At 33.7% G+C, this 20781-nt stretch overlaps 1 protein-coding gene across 1 annotated transcript; it reads left to right on the forward strand.

Moving 5' to 3' along the window:
- Positions 1-16315: 16315 nt before the first annotated feature.
- Positions 16316-20723, forward strand: LOC134262552 (solute carrier family 12 member 9-like; the record flags this gene model as incomplete). Its single annotated transcript, XM_062744948.1, has 4 exons — positions 16316-16676; positions 18494-18639; positions 20226-20433; positions 20631-20723. Coding segments are annotated over exons 1-4 (580 nt in total), but the record flags the coding sequence as incomplete, so codon positions are not given.
- Between the last annotated feature and the right edge of the window lie 58 nt (positions 20724-20781).

Consider the following 20781-nt stretch of genomic DNA (forward strand, 5'->3'; position numbering starts at 1 on the left):
TTTTGCTGAAATTAGTCGGCGGTGCGTTGAAAACAACTTCAAAGATTGAATTTTGTGAAACAGATAGTACAATTTTAAATTGATGCAAATTTTATATTTTTGCCATGAAATTATGGCTTTTTGAATTTCAAAATGATTTGTAGCTTCTGAACTTTTAATAAAACAATTGAAAAGAAATACAATTATACACCATGTTTGGCACCTGCCTTGCTGTTTCTGTATCAACAGTATGATTCATTTAAATTTGAGAGCTTTCAATATGACCTGAGCCAAAACCTGCACTATTTGAAAGCATCTTGCTTCTCATAAACTGAACGTTAATCTACCGTTTTTTGTTATTTCAGATCTTCATTCTCTGATTATGCATTCTAAAACTGATTTTTTAAATCAGAGCGTTATGATGGATGTCACGTGACGCAGGACAAGGTAGACGTGTTGTACCGAGCTCTTGAGTCTTCTGACAATTTTCGCATATCTACTGAGTTTGGATTATTCATTTTCATTGGATATGTGTCAGGAATCTTTCCTGATTATGTATATATGTTTATTTTTTTCTGGATGTTTAATTTTGGACTTTTGATGGATTTTTGATTTGATTATTTACAATCCGTGAATTCGGGTGAATACCTACTCACCTGCACTACCTGTATTATATGTTAGCTACCTGTACGACTACGAGTACCGTCATGGCTGAGCAGCTCTCAGAACCAACGATTAAACCGTTATATCTAAAGGATTCAGATATTCAATGCAAAGACAAAGATCGGATCACAGACTTTGATCTTATGGAAAGCGTTATGGCTAAAGTGGGCAATTCCCTACATTGCTTACAGCTTGACAGAAACTTGTGGCGTTTTTATCTTAAAGACAAAGAAAGCAGGGACACGCTTCTTTCAGAGGGATGCGAGATCAACAATATATCCCTGTCCTTTTTCGAAACAAATCCGTATTCCTCCGGAAACCATAATCCGAACGAAAAAACTTTGAAAATCAAAATATGTGGGTTACCGCTTTCGGCATCTGATACTTCTGTGATGGAGCTTATAGAAAAGCTAAAACTAGATCTAAAAAACAAGATTCTTTATGAAAAAATCAGGCACCCAGTCACAAAGAGAATGACGAGTGTATTGAATGGAAACCGCTTCGTTTACGTAGCACCCCTCCCTCCGGGAACATCTCTTGCTAGAGTACAGTACTGCGCGGGGCTAAGATCTCATCTTTCACTATGGGCAACCAAAACATGAAAGGAAACTTGTGTGCACCAACTGCTGGGGCACGGATCACACCAGGGGCAACTGTAAAAACGAACCTAAATGCAAGGTGTGTTTGGAGCCAGATCATTCACCTGGAGAACCTAAATGCAGATTCTACGAGCCTCAGCAAAATGTGATCGCATTCAATGGAGAAGATAATGTGCTATCAAATTTCTTCCCCTGCGAAATCAACCTTTACGGGTTTCGTCACAAATCGGCTGAGCATGCCTACCAATATGCTAAGGCAACACGGTGTGGCGACCTCGATGCAGCCAAAAACATCTTAGAAGCGGATGATGCTCTCTCTGCCAAACGTCTCGGTCACAAGGTCAGGATCAACGATCAGTGGTCTTCTACAAGTGAAGCCGTCATGGCCGAAGTTATCGATAATAAGTGCGCTCAAGTTCAGCAGTTCCGAGAAAAACTACGATCGGTCAAAAAAAACGTGATTCTAGCCGAATCTACATACAACACACCTGGGGGACCGGGCTTAACAAGACAGGAACAGAAAATACCAAGCAGCAAGCGTGGCCGGGTAAAAACCTATTGGGGCAAATACTCAGCAAACTCGCAAAAAAGATCCGTAAGCGCAAAAAAAGCGATCAATGGAGCAGTCCTCAACAGAAGCAAAACTCAAAACAGAGCAGCAAACAGCGCGACATATCAGTGATGATTAGTGAAATGCGCGCCCGTCAGCAGGAACACGATTCTGCATCCGGAAGTGATATCTCATCCGAGACGGACGGAGAAGAGGAAACGTAATGCTCCAATAGACTGCTTCTTTTGAATTCAAACTCATGACTATGATGCCGGTATGTTTATACTTAAATATTTTACTACCATATTATATTTCATTAACCTAGAACATCGATACTATGGACAAACTACAAATTATATCAGTTAATGTAAGGGGGCTTAATTCTGATGAAAAACGTCAAAAATTATATGAATGGCTTAAATTATCTCAATTTGATGTTATTTTATTACAAGAGACACATTTTATTGAAAAAAATGAACATAAATATAATGCCGGATGGCATGGGAAAAGTTTTCATTCATACAGCGATTCGTCACATAGTAAAGGCGTTTCAATATTTTTTAAGAAGAATTTAAGTATCGAAATACTGAATGTGAAAAAATCAATGGATGGTAGAAAAATGTTGTTAAATGTTGAATATGATAATGAAATTTTTACAATTGTAAATATATACGCACCTAACGACATCAACAAAAGAGTTGATTTTTTCAAAAGAGTACATACATTTATTACCAAAAATTGTTTAAATGAAAACGTAATTCTATGTGGAGATTTTAATTGTCGACTCAATGACAAACAAGACAAAAGTAAAAATTATCTGATTAACCTATTAAAGCAGCTTGATATGGTAGATGTCTGGAATAGAGAACACCCTGATTTGAAAGGCGAAACGTGGTGTAATGCCCAAGATATCCCTTTTAGTAGAATAGACTATATTTTTATGAATAATAATTTCTGTTTTCAAGTAGGTAAAATTATAGTGAGAAAGTTACCAGGTACTCATTTCCGAGGCACAAGAATGAGTGATCATAGATATTTAAAAATGTATTTTAGTATCCAGAAAAATTCAAGAGGTCCGAATTATTGGAAATTAAATGTTTCATATTTACAGAATAAGGAATACAAGGAAAATATTGCAAATTTAGTTAATAAAGTAGATAATGTACAAAATCCGATCGACAAATGGGAACTTTTTAAACGTTAAGTTAAAGAATTTTCAATATTTTTCGCAAAAAATAAACGAAAGAATATGAGAGGAAAAATAGCCCTTATTGAAAAAGAGATAGAAAATATGGAAAATAGCCAGTGTAACAATATAAATAATAGAAAACTTAAGGCACTCTACACAAATTTAAATGAACTTTATGACAAAAAAATAAAAGGGGCACAAATAAGATCAAAAGCAAAATGGATCAGAGCGGTGAAAAAAATACAAAATATTTTTTAAATCTTGAAAAACAAAATCAAACGTCTAATGTAATTAAAGAACTTAAAACGCCTACTGGCGATTTAATAAACACTACAAATTCATTAATCGGAGAAATGAATAATTATTATACGAATCTGTTTAAAACTACAAATATTCCAACCGCTAAGATTTCGAGTTATCTAAGCAATATTGAAGTACCAATGCTGAACGAGAAGGACAAATTAATGTTAGATGAATTCCCTACACTTGATGAATGCAAAAATGCCGTACTTGAAATGAAAGGAGAAAAGTCTCCTGGCTTAGATGGTATACCATGTGAATTCTACCAATGTTTTTGGAACATTATAGGGCCCATTTTTTATGACGCACTTAAAGAAATCTTTAAACAAAAAGAAATGTCTGAATCTCAAAAGTTGTCTGTGATATCTTTAATACACAAGAAAGGCGAAAAACAATTGTTAAAAAATTATAGACCAATTAGCTTAACAAACACTGATTATAAAATCATAGCTTGTGTTTTAGCTAAAAGGTTACAAAATATATTATCATATACAATCAATAAAAATCAAACGGCTTATGTTAAAGGCAGATACATAGGTGAAAATGCTCGGCTAATCTTAGATATTTTTGAATATTGTAATTCCGAGAAGAGAGACGGCATATTATTATTTCTCGACTTTGAAAAAGCTTTCGATTCCGTAGAATGGAACTTTCTTCTTGAAACATTAAAAAAATTTAATATTGGCGATCAATTTATTACATGGGTAGAGATATTATATAAAAACCCTAAATTCAAAATAAAAAATAACGGATGGTTATCTAAAACATGTAATATGACGAGGAATCCGACAAGGATGTCCAATATCAGCTTTACTATACTTATTTTGACTGAAATTTTATCCATAAAATCAAAAACGAACCAAATATATCAGGAATTAGTATAAATGATAAAGAAATTATTAATATACAACATGCAGATGACCTAACAGTTGCTCTGAATGACAGAGGAATCTTCTCGATTTTAGTTTGAAAATTATAAACGAGTTTTGCAATCACCAAGATAAAAATCAACATAAACAAGACGGAATGTATCCTGTTAGGGGGGCTCAAAGATATGTATGATGAAATCAACGGTATTAAAGCAACAAATAAAGAAATAAGATGTCTAGGTATTTATATAGGACACACACGATAAAGAAGAATGCTACAATAAAAATTGGATGAAAATCTACCACGACATTGAAAAGTTATTTGAATCTTGGAAGCGTAGAAAATTAACGGTTTTTGGTAAATCGTGTATAATCAAAACATTAGCAATTTCAAAACTAGTTTATGTTGCATCTATATTGTGTATACCAAATAAAGAATATATCTGTAAGGTCCAAAGACTTTTATTAAATTTCTTATGGGACAAATCGGAAAGAATCAAACGAAATACACTGATCGGCGATTTAACTGACGGAGGTTTATCAATTACAGATATTGAATGCAAGTTCAAGGCTCTGAAAGCAGCGTGGATACCGCGACTGATATCTTCTAAGGGCACTATATTTGAAATCTTTGAGAGTTTTTTGAAAAAATCGAATTTAAATCTGAATTACGTCTACAATTTTCTGAAACTAGTTTAAAAGCGCTTGACGGGACGCGGCAAGCCTCCGTTTCTACAAACAAATTCTAATCTCATTTAACGAATGTAAAAAAATGTGTAACTTCGAAAATACGTCACCTAATGATATTTTAAAACAACCCATTTGGAATAACAATAATACAAAATAAAAGGAGAAACATTATTTTTCAACAACTGGGTCAACAGTAATATTCTCTATTCAAAAGATTTAATAGATGATAACGGAAACATAAAAACACTACAAATGCTTTCCACTGTTATTAAAAGAAAGTCGAACTGGCTTTGTGAATATAAAACTTTATTATCAGCAATTAAACCATTGTGTAATGTGACTTATCTAATGCCAAATATTTAAACATAAAGAATGAAATGAGATTTCAGGATTTTGCAACAGGGGATTCAAATGTAAATGGTAAGAAATGCCAATTTTTTTTTATAAAATTTTTATGCATAAAAAATTCGTTAAACCGTGTTATAAAATTAAACTTTCTCAAGAGTTTTCATTTCCTGCAAACGACTCAAATCTATGGCAAAATATATACGTGAGAAAAATCAAAGATATAAATGACAACAAAGTCGCTGAATTTAATTATAAATGCTTCATAATATTCTCTGCAACACCTATTTAAGTAAATGGATAAAGGACGAGAGAGAGAGAGAGAGAGAGAAAGGGGGAGACTGCAATTTATGCCAAAACAACTGAAACCACAAAACATTTACTTTTTGAATGTAAAATGTTGAAAAGATTTGGAAAAAAATTAGGAACTTTTTTAACTATATTTATATGTCTATTTTCTACAAAAGAGATCAAATCCAAATTATATTATTATGATTCTTTGAAATTCAACAAAGTCATTAGTATTGCAAATATGTGTCACTCTGTTTTTTTCTGGGGGGGGGGTGCCAGTCACAGCTGACTAAATAAAAGCCAGTTGAGTATGTTTACTTAGAATACACTTGTAGGAATAAGAAACAAAAGACCATTTCACACCTCCCTTTCAATAATCTGCTGATCGTCAATTTGCAATCATATACAGCTACTATTGTGTATTTCTTGACAACATGACAAAAGGATTGTACACAAGTTAGGAAAACTTCAGATATTCCTTCTCTAAACTGTACATAAAATCTGAATAGTCAATTAGTCATACAACATTTACTATTAAGTTTTTTATTATATGAAACCTGTACATAGAAGAACAAAAGCAGTTCTTTAAAATATAATTGAAGAATATCAATTTATTTATATTTAATAATTGATTAAAAATTAAGATGATACAATTTTATGTTGAGATTGTTACAAATAATAAGTGATTTCTATAGATGATAAAATGATGCTGTATTGTTTATAATCTTGTCTTGAAAATAACGTTATATTTAAAAGCAATGCTGTTATTTCATTAATTAAAAAAAGGAGAAAAAGATACGGATATTTCAAGGAATAAAATTTTTAAAAAATCATTTCAAATTTGGTATTCAAATGTATGAATCTGTGGAGAAAAGTGTGTATATGCATAGGATTATACAGAATTTAATCATGCATTTTCCTGAATTTATAAAAACTTATTAGAGTGTATACATGAAATAATTGTTTTCTTGGAAAAAAAATGGAATCCAAGAAAGAAAAATATAATATTATCTTTATATATACTCACACACAAATATATATCAATATATATATATCAAATTATCACTGCATATATATTTTTTTCTATAAATGCCTTTTTGACCAAGTGCCGTTTTCACTAAGTGCCGTTTTCAGCAAGTGCCATTTTGCATAATCCAGGTGCCGTTTTCACTGGGTCCTTTTTTACCAGGTACCTTTTGAACCATAATTCCACCATGTATTTTTTGGGGTTTCAAAATAACAAAGTAAAAGTTTAAACCCTTTGGTTTAGATTTTTTTTTTTTGCATGCAATTAGTAGTAGTAATTGGGTATATGACCATTAGTGGTTTCAAATTGACTTTACACTTTATTCTCTTTACACTTTAACAAGTGGACAATCATGTTTTTGCTTAGGCAAAGCCTGTCCACTTCTAAAAAGGAAAATAATTTTGCATTGATATTAAGAGAAATATTGAACTGTCTGATCATGTTTATTAATTGTTTTGTAGGTTTTTTTGGGGCCACGGGGTTTTAGAAGCAGTGTTACAGCTCGTTTTAGCTTATTTTATTTTAGTAATGACAGTGCTGTCAATAGTGCCATTCAACCAATGGAGCTTTAAAGGAGGCGGGGCTTTTATCCTTTCGAGTTCATTTCTAATTGTAAAAGATCACAAAATTTTTTTTTCAATACATGCATTACATTTGATTGAAAAGGTAAAAATCAAAATGTTTTAATGTAACATCAACTTGTAATTTTTTTTTTACAACTTGGAGTAGCTTTCCATTGATTGAAGTACTGTAAACCAACTTTTATTCGTGTTTGAGAAATATTCGCGAGTTTGCAACCTACTTTATGTTGCAAATATAATTGCTCAACCATTTATTATGTTCCCAAACAATTTTGGGAACATTTTTTTTCTCGGTTTCTTCTTATTTTTAAAGGGTCTTCCGTCTCCAACGGAAGCCCTTGTTATTCTTCGGTTTCTTTTTCCCTATTATTATTATTATTATTATTATTATTATTATTTTTTTTTTTCTTACCGATTTTGTGCACGCGTTTCCCGTAAACTCTGGGCCATTTCATGAAACTTTCACATCTATTATGATCTGAACCTTATTGGAAATTTTTTTCGTTGACGCCGTCACTTCCGGTCGTGAGATATGGACAATTTCCTGATTTTAAAATGCAATTTTTTTGTTTGTGCAAAAATTTAAATAAACTGAAGTTTAATTGGAGATGTAGTTCATGACTTATAGCTTGCAAAATCGCCTTTTCGTGCGTCGTCATTACTTCCGGTCGATACCGGAAACAAATTTTAAGAAACGAATTTTTCAACTTTTTTTTTTTAATATTTTTTTTTTAAAATTGAATGAGACCCTTTTTCAGAAGGGAAAATTTGTAATTTGTTTTAAAATCGAAAAACCCAATCTCGAGATATATGCTTTGAAAACGCGAAGCGGCGATTTTAATGGCTAAATGGTTAGCGCGTTGGATTGTACGCGGGCGACCCGGGTTCGATCCCCCCATGTGACCAAAAAATTTCATCATTTTTTTCTCGATTTTTCGATATTTTTAAAATTTTAAACCAATTGGAACAATATATTATAAACTTTTAATCATATCTTTCGTAATAAGGGGTCAAAAGGGGCCAGAATGTCACATCTTTGACGCTTTATATCTCAAAAAGGGGGAATATTTTGATAAGCAATATTGAACAAAAGATGGGAGAATAATGTTCTAAACAATATGCATACTTTAATTTTTGAAAAAGGTCCCCTTAAGGGCTTTTTGGAGTGGCCCCTAAATATTTTCATTGGCATATTCCACAACGAAAAGAAATCTCTGAATAAGTGTTGAACAAAAAATCTTCAAAATCACAAGACCTTTTATTTGATATAAAAAAAAGGGCTACCCTAAATTGGGGCTAAGGGGCCAAAATCTTTTATCCATAACTCTCTAACGATCAATATTTTGTTATACATTACTGAAGGAAAAGTGTTTATCTTAACGATTTGCAACAATATATGATGATATTTTAATAATATATTACGTAATTAGGGTGGCACAGAATGTCACATCTTTGACGCTTTATGTCTCAAAAAGGGGAATATTTTGATAAGCAATATTGAACAAAAGATGGTCAGAATAATGTTCTAAACAATATGCATACTTTGAATTTTTGTAAAACGGCCCCATTAAGGACTTGTAGGAGTGGCCCCTAAATATTTCCACTTAACATATCTCCACCACGAAAAGAAATCTCTGAATAATTGTTGAACAAAAAATCTTCAAAATCACAAGACCTTTCATTTAATATCAAGAAAAAGGGGCTGACCCCTCAAATTAGGGGCTCAGAGGGGCCAATATTCTTTTATCTATAACTCTCTAATGATCAATATTTTGTTATACATTACTGAGGCCAAAGTATTCATCTTAACGATTTGCAACAATATATAATAATATATTTTTATCATATATTACGTAATTAGGGGTCACAAGGGACCAAAATACTATATTTTTTATGCTTTATGTTGAAAAGGGGGAGTATTTTCATAAGCCTTATCAAACAAAAGATGTTCAGAATATCGTGATAAAAATGAGAAACTTTAACTTTAACTAGGGAAAACTCAATGTCATTCTCTTTAAACAAATATCTCAGTCAAAATCACATCTCATCTTATCTAGAAATTCAACGGAAGACCTACTCGTTGCTCGCAACGAGATCTCATCTAGTTATTATGTTCCCCAAACGGAGTTTGGGAACATATTGTTTTTATGTTCCCCAAACGGAGTTTGGGAACATATTGTTTTTACTCGGTTTCTTATTATGTTCCCCCAAACGAAGTTTGGGAACATATTGTTTTTACTCTGTTTCTTATTATTATTATTATTATTCTTTTTTCTTCTTATTTCTTCTCCGGTACTTTTTTGTCCGCGAGTGTTCTCAGAAACTGTTCACCCAACTGAGCTAAAACCTTTTAAGGGTTAATAGGTGTGTTGTGTAGGTGTGCGGAACGAAGGTCATTTTGCGCGCATACGCCTGCACGTGCGTGCGCGTGAAATGACTGAAATGACTAATATATTTAATATAGCCATAACTTTAACATTTTCCGATGAAATGCTTTGAAACTCATTATATAAGGATATATTAATAGTGTAGATAATGTGACACTGTCAAATTAGCAAGAACTCACGCGCATTTACGTGCGCTTCGCTCTGATTGGCTGAAACAAAAATCTCAATATCTTTTCCGTTTTTTGACGAAATGGAATGAAATTTAAAATATAAGCATTCTTTAAGATGTCCTACAACATGATGTATAACATTTGTCATGAAAGCATGCGCATGCACGTGCGCTGCAATCTGATTGGCTTAAACTTCAAATGGCTGTAACTCCCTTGTTTTTCAACCAACCACGATAAGATTTAGAACATAGACAGACACAATAGACTCCTATAAGAAGTTACGGTCATCATGCACATGCATGCACGCGCATGCACGTGCGCTTTGCTCTGATTAGCTGAAACAAAAATCTCAATATCTTACTTGTTTTTTGACAAAATACTTTGAATTTTAAAACATAATCATACCTTAATACGTCCTAAACTATGATATATAAAAGTTTTCAAGAAACCACGCCCATGCACGTGTGCTGCGATCTGATTGGCTTAAACTTTAAATGCCTATAACTTTTTTGATTCTCAACAAAACAGGATGAAATTTAGAATATGAATAGATATGACGGATTCTTACATTATGCTACTATCAAACTTGAATGCAAGGACTTGCATGCACGTGTGCGCGCGCAATCCGTTAAATGACCGATTTACTTGATATAGTCGTAATTTTTTTTATGAAACGTTTCAAAATTCAAAGAATACAAACACATTAAAAGTGTAGTCACGATGATATAGCTTTCATGCATTGCACCTTCGCGCGCGTGCAATGATCAAATGACTTGTATACTTGATATGGCCGTTACTTTTATATTTCTTTATGAAATGCTTTGATGACCTTGACCTTTGACCTTGACCTTTGACCCCTTGACCCAAAGGTCACAATCCAGCTCAAGTTCGTAGATGTATTTACAAACTCACTTTAACAAATGCTTAGAATAAAAAAGTCAAACCCCCCCCTTCTCCTTAAAAAAAAAATCAATAACAACGTAGAAAATTTCTCTGAAACTCGATCAACACCTGGGATCGACATAAAATTTCACTTAAGGTGCAGAAAAGACTTCATAGAAAGTTTCCTGAAAGTTTTACGGTAAGTCTCTAAAGTATATAGAAATTATGAATTTTTACGGCAAAAATTACAAATTCTGTCGTGTTTGAAATTTAAGTGCAGACGAACAAAAATATGATATAAACCTTTTAAAGCCTATTTCTCCAGATGTCGTTAATAGCATTCAATTCTACTGATATGAATTAATATTTTAATACCAAGCATTCTTCTTTTATTTCACCATTGAAATTTATCTGAATTTTTTTTAGAATTACACAATCCCCAGAAATAGCGAGTTTCGGTATATTAAAAAGCAATACACGTTTCTTTCCAGTAAAACCTCACGTGTTTGAATTCATGAAAAAATATTGATAAGGGGGTGTTAAACAATACCTGTCACATTAGCTGACACCAAAAAACCAGGGTACGTACACGACATTTTCTGATTTATTTGCATATGCAAACAGGGCTACCCTCAAATCCACGTGTTTTCCATGTCTTTATAAACATCACAAAAGCACCCCAGGAAGTAGCCTCCTATGCCCTGGAGAAATAGTTCCTGTCAAAAAACTTTATTTATTTATAGAGTAGATAAAATTTCCTAGGCACAGGTACCAGAGTTGTCAAACTGGCCTGGAAGGAAATTAAAAAAACTCTGTTTTTTTCAAAAGAAAGGAAAATCGGCTTAATGTATGGACCTACAATTGACTAAGTTCATTTTGATTGGTCAATTACCGGTGTGGTACCCCTAGTCGCCTTGAACCCAGTCCTGTCTTTCTGAAGAAGTAACCAACTCCGAGCCCGATGTAAAAATCTTAGTAGAGAAATGAGAATTTGAATTTTGCTGCCTTATTATGTTCCCCAAACGAAGTTTGGGAACATATTGTTTTTACTCTGTTTCTTATTATGTTCCCCAAACGAAGTTGGGGAACATATTGTTTTTACTCTGTTTCTTATTATTATTATTCTTATTCTTATTTTTCTTCCTGGGAAAATTTTGTCCGCGAGTGATCTTGTAAACTACACATCCGACTTAGGTGAAACCTTTTTAGGGTAAGTAGGCATGTTATGTAGATTTGCGGAATCAAGGTCATTTTGCGCGCACGTGCTTGCACGAGCGCGCACGTGCAAAACTTGAAATGACCAATATATAATGGATATAACTGTAACTTTTCTATTTTTAGACGAAATGTTTTGAAACTCATAATGTAAGGATATATGAGTAGTATGCACAAGATGACATGGTCAAAATAGCAAGATCGCACGTGCAAGCACGTGCGCTTCGCTCTGATTGGCTGAAACTAAAGTCTCAATATCTTAATTTCTTGTTTTTTGATAAAATCATTTGAAATTTTGAACATAGTCATACATTAGGGAGATCTACAGCCCGTAATAAAAGAAATATCATGAAAGCATGTGCATGCACGTGTGCTTGCAAGAGCTCGCACGTGCAACACGAGAAATGTCCAATATAATTGATACAGACGTAACTATTTAAATTATTGATGATATGCTTTAAAACTCATATTAGAAGTATATATTAGAAGCATAGACAAAATGACATGGTCAAAAAGCAAGATCTCATGCGCATGCACGTGCGCTTTGCTCTGATTGGCTGAAACTAAAGTCTCAATATCTTTCTTGTTTTTTGACGAAATCCTTTGAAATTTTAAATATAGACATGCATTAGGATATCCTACAATAAAATATATAGCAATTATTTTGAAAACGCGTGCATGCACGTGCGCTGCAATCTGATTGGCTTATGCTTTAAATAGCTATAACTCCCTTGGTTTTCAACCAAACAGGATGGGATTTGGAACATAGATAGATATAATGGACTTCTACAAGAAGACATGGTCACCATGCACATGCATACACGTGCATGTACGTGCGCTGCAATCTGATTGGCTGAAACTTTGAACAGCTATAACTCCCTTGGTTTTCAACCAAACGGGGTGGGATTTAGAACATAGATAGATGTAATGGACTTCTACAAGAAAGTATGGTCGCCATGCTCATGTGAGCACGTGCGTGAACGTGAAATGAGTAAAATCAAAAATACACTTGAATTAGCGTATTTTTAATACGTTTGGATTAAATACTTTGATATTTAGTATATTAAAATCTATAGATTGTAAAGACAAGATTGTATGGTCATTACGCACATGCATTCACATGCGCACGCGTGCAATGCTAAAATTTGAATGAAATTGGTACACTTCTGGGTAAACGTTGTTAAAGTCTCAAATGCGTAGAGTTTGTCTTATTTAATGAAGCTTAAAGGGAATATGGCACCAAAAGGGAGTTGGGGAGCGTTTGGGGAACATATGTAACGGTCCCCGTTACAATAAGCACTAGCTATTATTATTCTTTTTTTCTTCTTTGTTCTCCGGTACTTTTTTTGTCCGCGAGTGTTCTCAGAAACTGTTCACCCAACTAAGTTAAAACCTTTTTAGGGTTAATAGGTGTCAAGTGTAGGTGTGCACAACGAAGGTCATTTTGCGCGCATACGCATGCACGTGCGTGCGCGTGAAATGAGTGAAATGACGATATACTTATTATAGCCATAACTTTTACATTTTTTATTGAAATGCTTTGAAATTCATTCTATAAGGATATATTAATAGTCTAGATAATATGACATGGTCAAATTAGCACGAACTCACGTGCATGCACGTGCGCTTCCCTCTGATTGGCTGAAACAAAGATTTCAATATCTCTTTTGTTTTTTGACGAAATGCTTTGAAATTTTAAACATAGTCATGCATTAGGATATACTACAAAATAATATATAGCAGGTATCATGAAAACACGCGCATGCACATGCGCTGCAATCTGATTGGCTTAAACTTTAAATGGGTATAACTCCTTTGATTTTCAACCAAACAGGATGGGATTTAGAACATAGATAGACATAGTGGATTCCTACAAAAAGGTAAGGTCATCATGCACATGCATGCACGTGCATGCACGTGAGATGGGTAAAATCAAAAATACACTTGATGAAGCGTATTTTTTAATACTTTTGGATTAAATGCTTTATTATTTTATTATATTAATGTAAATAGATAGTGTAGACAAGAGAATATTGTCATTACGCACATGCATTTACATGTGCACGCGTGCAAATGCTAAAATTTGAATATACTCGGTATACTTCAGGGAAACGTTGTTAAAGTGTAAAATGCATAGAGTTTGTCGTTTTTAATGAAGCTTAAAGGGAGTATGGCACCAAAAGGGAGTTGGGGAGCGTTTGGGGAACATCTGTAACGGTTCCCGTTACAATTAGCCCTAGTTATTATTATTATTCTTTTTTCTTCTTATTTCTTCTCCGGTACTTTTTTGTCCAGAAGTGTTCTCAGAAACTGTTCACCAAACTAAGTTAAAACCTTTTTAGGGTTAATGGGTGTGTAGTGTAGGTGTGCGGAACGAAGGTCATTTTGCCCGCATACGCCTGCACGTGCGGGCGCGTGAAGTGAGTGAAATAACTGATATACTTAATATGGCCATAACTTTTACATTTTTTGATGAAATGCTTTGAAACTCATTACATAAAGATATATTAATAGTGTTAATATCATGACACTGTCAAATTAGCACGAACTCACGCGCGTGCACGTGAGCTTCGCTCTGATTGGCTGAAACAAAAATCTCAATATCTCTTTCGTTTTTTGACGAAATGCTTTGAAATTTCAAACATAGTCATGAACTAGGATATTTTACAATATGATATCAAAAAAATTTCAAGAAATCACGCGCATGCACGTGTGCTGCAATCTGATTGGCTGAAACTTTGAAAGTCTATATCTCCTTTGTTTTTTGATGAAATGCTTTGAAATTTAAAACATAGTTATACTTTAGAATACCTGCAATATGATATACAAAAAATTCATGAAATCACGAGCATGCACGTGTGCTGCAATCTGATTGGCTGAAACTTGAAATGGCTATAACTCTCTTGTTTTTCAACCAAACAGGATGGGATTCAGAACATAGATAAGTATAAGGAACTCGTACAAGAAGGTACGGTCATCATGCACGTGCACGCAAGTGCGTGCATTTGGAACGATTGAACTTAAAAATAAACTAAAATGAGTGATTTTTAATACTTTTGGACTGAATTCTTTGATATATAGTATATCTAAATATATAGATAGTGTAGACAAGATGATATGGTCATAACGCACATGCATTCACATGCGCACGGGTGCTATGCTGAAATTTAAATATAATTGGTACCATTTGGGTAAATTTTGTTAAAGTCTAAATTACCAGAATTTGTCTTATTTAATGAAGCTTACAGTGAATATGGCACCAAAAGGGAGTTGGGGAGCGTTTGGGGAACATCTGTAACGGTTCCCGTTACAATTAGCACTAGTTATTATTATTATTCTTTTTTTTCTTATTTGTTCTCCGGTACTTTTTTGTCCGGAAGTGTTCTCAGAAACTGTTCACCCAACTGACCTAAAACCTTTTTAGGGTTAATGGGTGTGTAGTGTAGGTGTGCGGAACGAAGGTCATTTTGCGCGCAAACGCTTGCACGTGCGTGCGCGTGCAACACGTGAAATGACTTATATACTTAATATAGCTATAACTTTTAAATTTTTAAATGAAATGATTTGAAACTCAGTATATAAAGATATATTAATAGTGTAGATAGTGTGACACTGTCAAATTAGCACGAACTCACGCGCATGCACGTGCGCTTCGCTCTGATTGGCAAAATCAAAAATCTCTGTATCTTCTCTGTTTTTTGACGAAATACTTTGAAATTTTTAACATTGTCATGAATTAGGATATCCTACAATATGATATAGAAAAAAAATCATGAAATCACGCGCATGCACGTGTGCTGCAATCTGATTGGCTGACACTTTAAATGACTATATCGCCTTTGTTTTCTAACGAAATGCTTTGAAATTTAAAGCATAATCATACATTAGGATGTCCTGCAATATGATATACAAAAAAAATTCAAGAAATTACGAGCATGCACGTGTGCTGCGATCTGATTGGCTGAAACTTTAAATGACTATGTATATCTCCTTTGTTTTTTGACGAAATGCTTTGAAATTTGAAACATGGACATTTATTAGGATATCCTACAATGTGATATAAAAAAAATCAAGAAATCACGCGCATGCACGTATGCTGCAATCTGATTGGCTGAAACTTGAAATGGCTATAACTCCCTTGTTTTTTAACCAAACAGGATGGGATTCAGAACATAGATAGATATAAGGGACTCCTACAGGAAGGTATGGTCATAATGCACGTGCACGCACATGCGTGCATTTGGAAAGAATGAAATTAGAAATACACTTGAATGAGTGATTTTTAATACTTTTGGACTGAAGGCTTTCATATATAGTACATTACAGGGAATATGGCACTAAAAGAGAGTTGGGGAGCGTTTGGGGAACATCTGTAACGGTCCCCGTTACAATTAGCACTAGTTTTGCTTTGTTTTTATAGAAAATGGTTCCTTTTCAGTGAAAATTAATCGTTGCGGATTGACTTCAAACTGACGAATCGCGATTATAAAAGATGACTCAAATAATAATTGGTTTACAATATTGACTGGACAGAGTTGATTTTTCTATTTGAAGTATAGTATAATTAAGTGACATATCATTGTATTCAATACATTCAACTCCAGGCTCAACAGAAAAGCCAGTTTTATCGAAACTTGCATTCCTATATGAAGGGAGTTCTAATTTGTTTATAAATAAAGGGAGATGTAAATATTATAACAAATTCAAACTGGGTACAAGTCAACTTAAAATACATGTAAATGAAATTGTTGTGAGATAAAATTAATTCAGCATATTAGCAAACCTATTCCTTATCGTAATACAGACATGATAAGCCGGGCTTTGGGGCCAGAATTTGGAGGAAGCATTGGTTTTCTGTTCTTTGTGGCCAATGTATTAGCTGTGGGTCTTTATGTCACAGGGTTTGTGGAAGCCATGATTGAGAATTTTGGACCAGGAGGTAATATTTCCCGATGATAGTTTACATTCAGTAGCTTTGTGTTTGTGTGTGCACAATTCCCTTATAAAGTGTGACTTAAATTCATTAATCACTCATTTGAGAAAGTATTTATTTAATAATTCAGTACTTTAATAAACATTATCTTTAAGTTAACTACTGATATAAAATCCAGTACAATACAAGAGACTTTTGCTAACATTCACAACTTTACCCTTGGTATTTAAGTAATTAAAACATTTCGTTATTGTTTTTGCTCTCTTTAGTGTCATATTGTCATATTTATTGCAGAGGACAAATTACTGAAATAACTCTTTGATAACACCAAAAAAAAGTAAACCAAATACCGTATAAGTGGAAATTTTAGTGAGACACAAATTTAGCGATTTGTCCTTAGAAACTGGTATTTCATTTCTAGCGAGATGTAATTTTAGCAATTTTAAAATGCTCTATTAAAAACCTATCACAAACAAGAGGCCCACGGGCCTTATAGGTCACCTGAGTATTGTGTAACAACTTTCAAACAATTAAATTTGGTACCTGTTTTAAACCAGAGGCCATGAAATTCACAATTCACAATTTTGAAAGAGGCACCATTGCTTATCATAATTATTAACTTAGCATGCTTACTCTATTTACCCAGAGGTAGATCAGAGTAACAAAGAGAAAATGCACTTCCACTTTATACCCAGTTGTGCACCTCACCCCAAAGGAACACTGACCCAGAGGCCACATATTTCAAAATTTTGCAAATTTTATCATAAAATGGTTGATTAATACCAAAGAGCAGATTTCAAAGCATTAATTTATTTTCAGACTTTGTTGCCTTCCCCCCCCCCCCCCCCCCTCTGACCCAGGGGCATAAAAAAACCACTTTGCTAGATGCACCTTTCTTCATCATAAATATATGTACTTGGAACATTGGCATAAAAGAAGCAAAGGAAAATATTTTCAAAGAATTAATGTCTTTTTACTTTATAATCAATAGAGCCCCACCCTAACACCAGAACCCCTGACCCTGGAGCCATGAATTTCACAATTTTAGAAGAGGCACTCTTGCTCATCATAACGATGTGCTTAGTTAGTTTATTGAATACCCAGGACTGCCAGGAGCAGAGAAGATTTTCAAAGAATTAATGCATTTTCACTATATAATCAATAGAGCCCCACCCTAACACCAGAACCCCTGACCCTGGGGCCACAAAATTCACAATTTTGGTAGAGGCACTTTTGCTCATCATAACTATGTACTTAGATAATTTATTTAATACCCAGGAGCAGAGAAGAAGATTTTCAAAGAAATAATGCATTTTCACTATATAATCTATATAGCCCCGCCCTAGCACTAGAACCCCTTACCCTGCATGGGGCCATGAATTTCACAATTTTGGTAGAGGACTCAATGCTCATTACATTCATGCTAACAGTTTGCTTGCTTGATGTCCAGGAGTAAAGAAGAAGATTTTTAAAGATTGCAATAATTTTAGTTGTTTTGGCCCCACCCCTCAGGCCCCAGGGATGCGGGGACCATGAAATTCACAATTTTTGTTCCCCTTCACCCATAGATGCTGTATACCAAATTTGGTTGAAATTGGTTCAGTGGTTTCAGAGAAGAAGCTGAAAATGTTTAAATGTTAACACACGACGGACGACGATGGACGAAAACGCATAGCAATACTGGTCACCTGAGTTACCCAGGTGACAATTAATTTTTAGCGATATTCAATTTAAGCAATCTAATAAAGTTCTCTTATAATGCCAAAATTAAATCCTGGCAAAAAATTCTGCTTATACTTTTATATTTTTTTCATATTCAACAGGGACCATGGTAGACCAGCCATTTTTAAAGGGTGACCATGATTTCTGGTACAAGTACCTGTACTGTACAATCGTCTTGTTTGTGTGTCTGGGTATCTGTATTGTTGGAGGTGCCATGTTTGCCAAAACCTCACTGTTAATATTTATGGTAGGTACATACATCTACATCATAATTTAAATGATTATGTAAAACTAATCCAGGGTTTGTTTTTGAAGTACATGTACACGTATAAAAATTTGCACATTCATCACTTGTCTTTAAAGGATACAAAATATAAATTGCATTGTCTCTTTTCATTTTTTAAATCTCCAAACTCTAGGCACATTTACACTTCAGAAATATATTTCCTGTCTGAATTAGATTTTTCCTTCTTTTTTTATGAGAAGTGAAACGGAAACAGGAAATTCTTGTCTTTTAAATTAATGAAAACATCTATTTTCTGCATACATGTAACGTGTACAACATGTACTACAAGTACATACAAACTGTATACCCAAAGTTACTTTTTCTGTGTTTAATAGATGTACTAGATCTAGCATGTTTTTACAGTACATGTATAAGTACTTGCACTTAAAGATCAATTACAGATCCGTACAAAAATAGATTTTACCAAATTGAATAGTACTTTGTTTAAATATGGTAATATTAAAATATGAGATTCACATAAACCGAACATTTATGGAAATTGTATGCCTAATAAACAGTATAAGCTAATTTGATTTTGAAATAAAACTGAAAAAGTTATGAAACAAATTATATCAATGCACAAATATATATAAATTTTAGACTTGTAAATATCTCCTGGGGCCCACTCGTGGCACCTTTTCTTATTCCAGAATAATTACCATTCTGTCTGCTTGATTGGTTTGGGTAGGGTAGACTGAGAAGGCCCTCTCAGCCTTCCACACCAAAGATGGAAGGATAGCATTCCAATATGGCGTAAGCGGGTGGGTGAAAACTGGTGACTTTAATTATTGTAAATAAACCAAACTTAATAAAACAAAATACAGTTGCAAAAAAGTATTTTTATAATGTATGAAGGGTAATTCTGTAAAGAAGCATTTAATTGCAGTAAAATCAACCACTGAATAGTTTCATAATTTACCATGTAATACGAGGTGAAGATTTGAGCCATAAATAGGTCCCTTATTTGACCATAATTATTTTTTTAAAAAATCATACATGTAGTTTAATATTCTTCTGTCTCAGGCACTTGAAGTTTTAACCTTTCTTTACATAAATAAAAAAAAAATACCAAAACCATTATATTAAATAATTTTTTTCCACTTTTAATTATCTCTTCAAGTTTCCCTTTTGAACTAAAATTTAAAGCTTTAAATTAAAGGATTCAAATTCTTGAAAAACAACTGCAGTAATTAAAAACATTGCAGATAATATTTCATCATATTCAATACCCTTCTGAACACTCGCTTTAGACATACATATTCCAACCCTTCCACATTCCAATCTGCTTCTAGAAGGGTCCCAATCGAGTGGGCCCCTGGAATATAACAAGAGAATGGTTATGTCTGATAGAAATGAAAGTAGTAAGGCCATTTAAAACAAGGGCACTACAAAGCAGGGCATTCCCTCACAAAGAGATCTATAAATCAAGACAGCATTTGAAATAAATCCTGATGCAAATGTTGCACAGGATCAACTTACTTACCTACAAATACACACACAACTATTACAATAATGAAAAAATTCTACATTATGGTTATATATTGTAGATTGTTGTGATATGTCTTCTCTCTGTGATTGTAAGTGTTTTTGCCAAAAATTCTACCACCCCCATAGAGTACGCACAACAGGCAAAGCATCATAATGAAAGGAGAAACATATCCCAGTTCTGTTATGAGGTCAACGCCACTGGCTACGTACAGGATTCAGCAAACTACACAGGCCTCAGGGCAGCTACATTCCATGATAATACATTTTGTAAGTTAAATTCTCTTTCATTATATGATGCATGAATATCATCAGTTTAAAATTAATTTCTTCAAAATAAGATAAAGCTAGCTTATTTTTTAGTTGAAATTATTTGTCTTGATTTGAAAGTTTTAATTCATAAATTGTAGAATGTATACTAAATTTTTCAAAGATTAATTGGGTCTCGAATTTTTTGAATTTTTCAGCACATTATGAGAAGGACTACATTTCTAAGGACATGATGACCTTTGCCTCCGTGTTCGCCATTTTGTTCAGCAGTGTGACGGGAATTCTCAATGGTACGAATGTATGGTCAAGTAGTCATCAACAAAAATGTGATAAAAAATCCGCGACCTC

Source organism: Saccostrea cucullata, unplaced genomic scaffold (genome assembly GCF_032062105.1).
Source record: "Saccostrea cucullata isolate Sc308-1 unplaced genomic scaffold, CSIRO_AGI_Scuc_v1 ctg11534, whole genome shotgun sequence".
Classification (NCBI taxonomy): domain Eukaryota; kingdom Metazoa; phylum Mollusca; class Bivalvia; order Ostreida; family Ostreidae; genus Saccostrea; species Saccostrea cuccullata.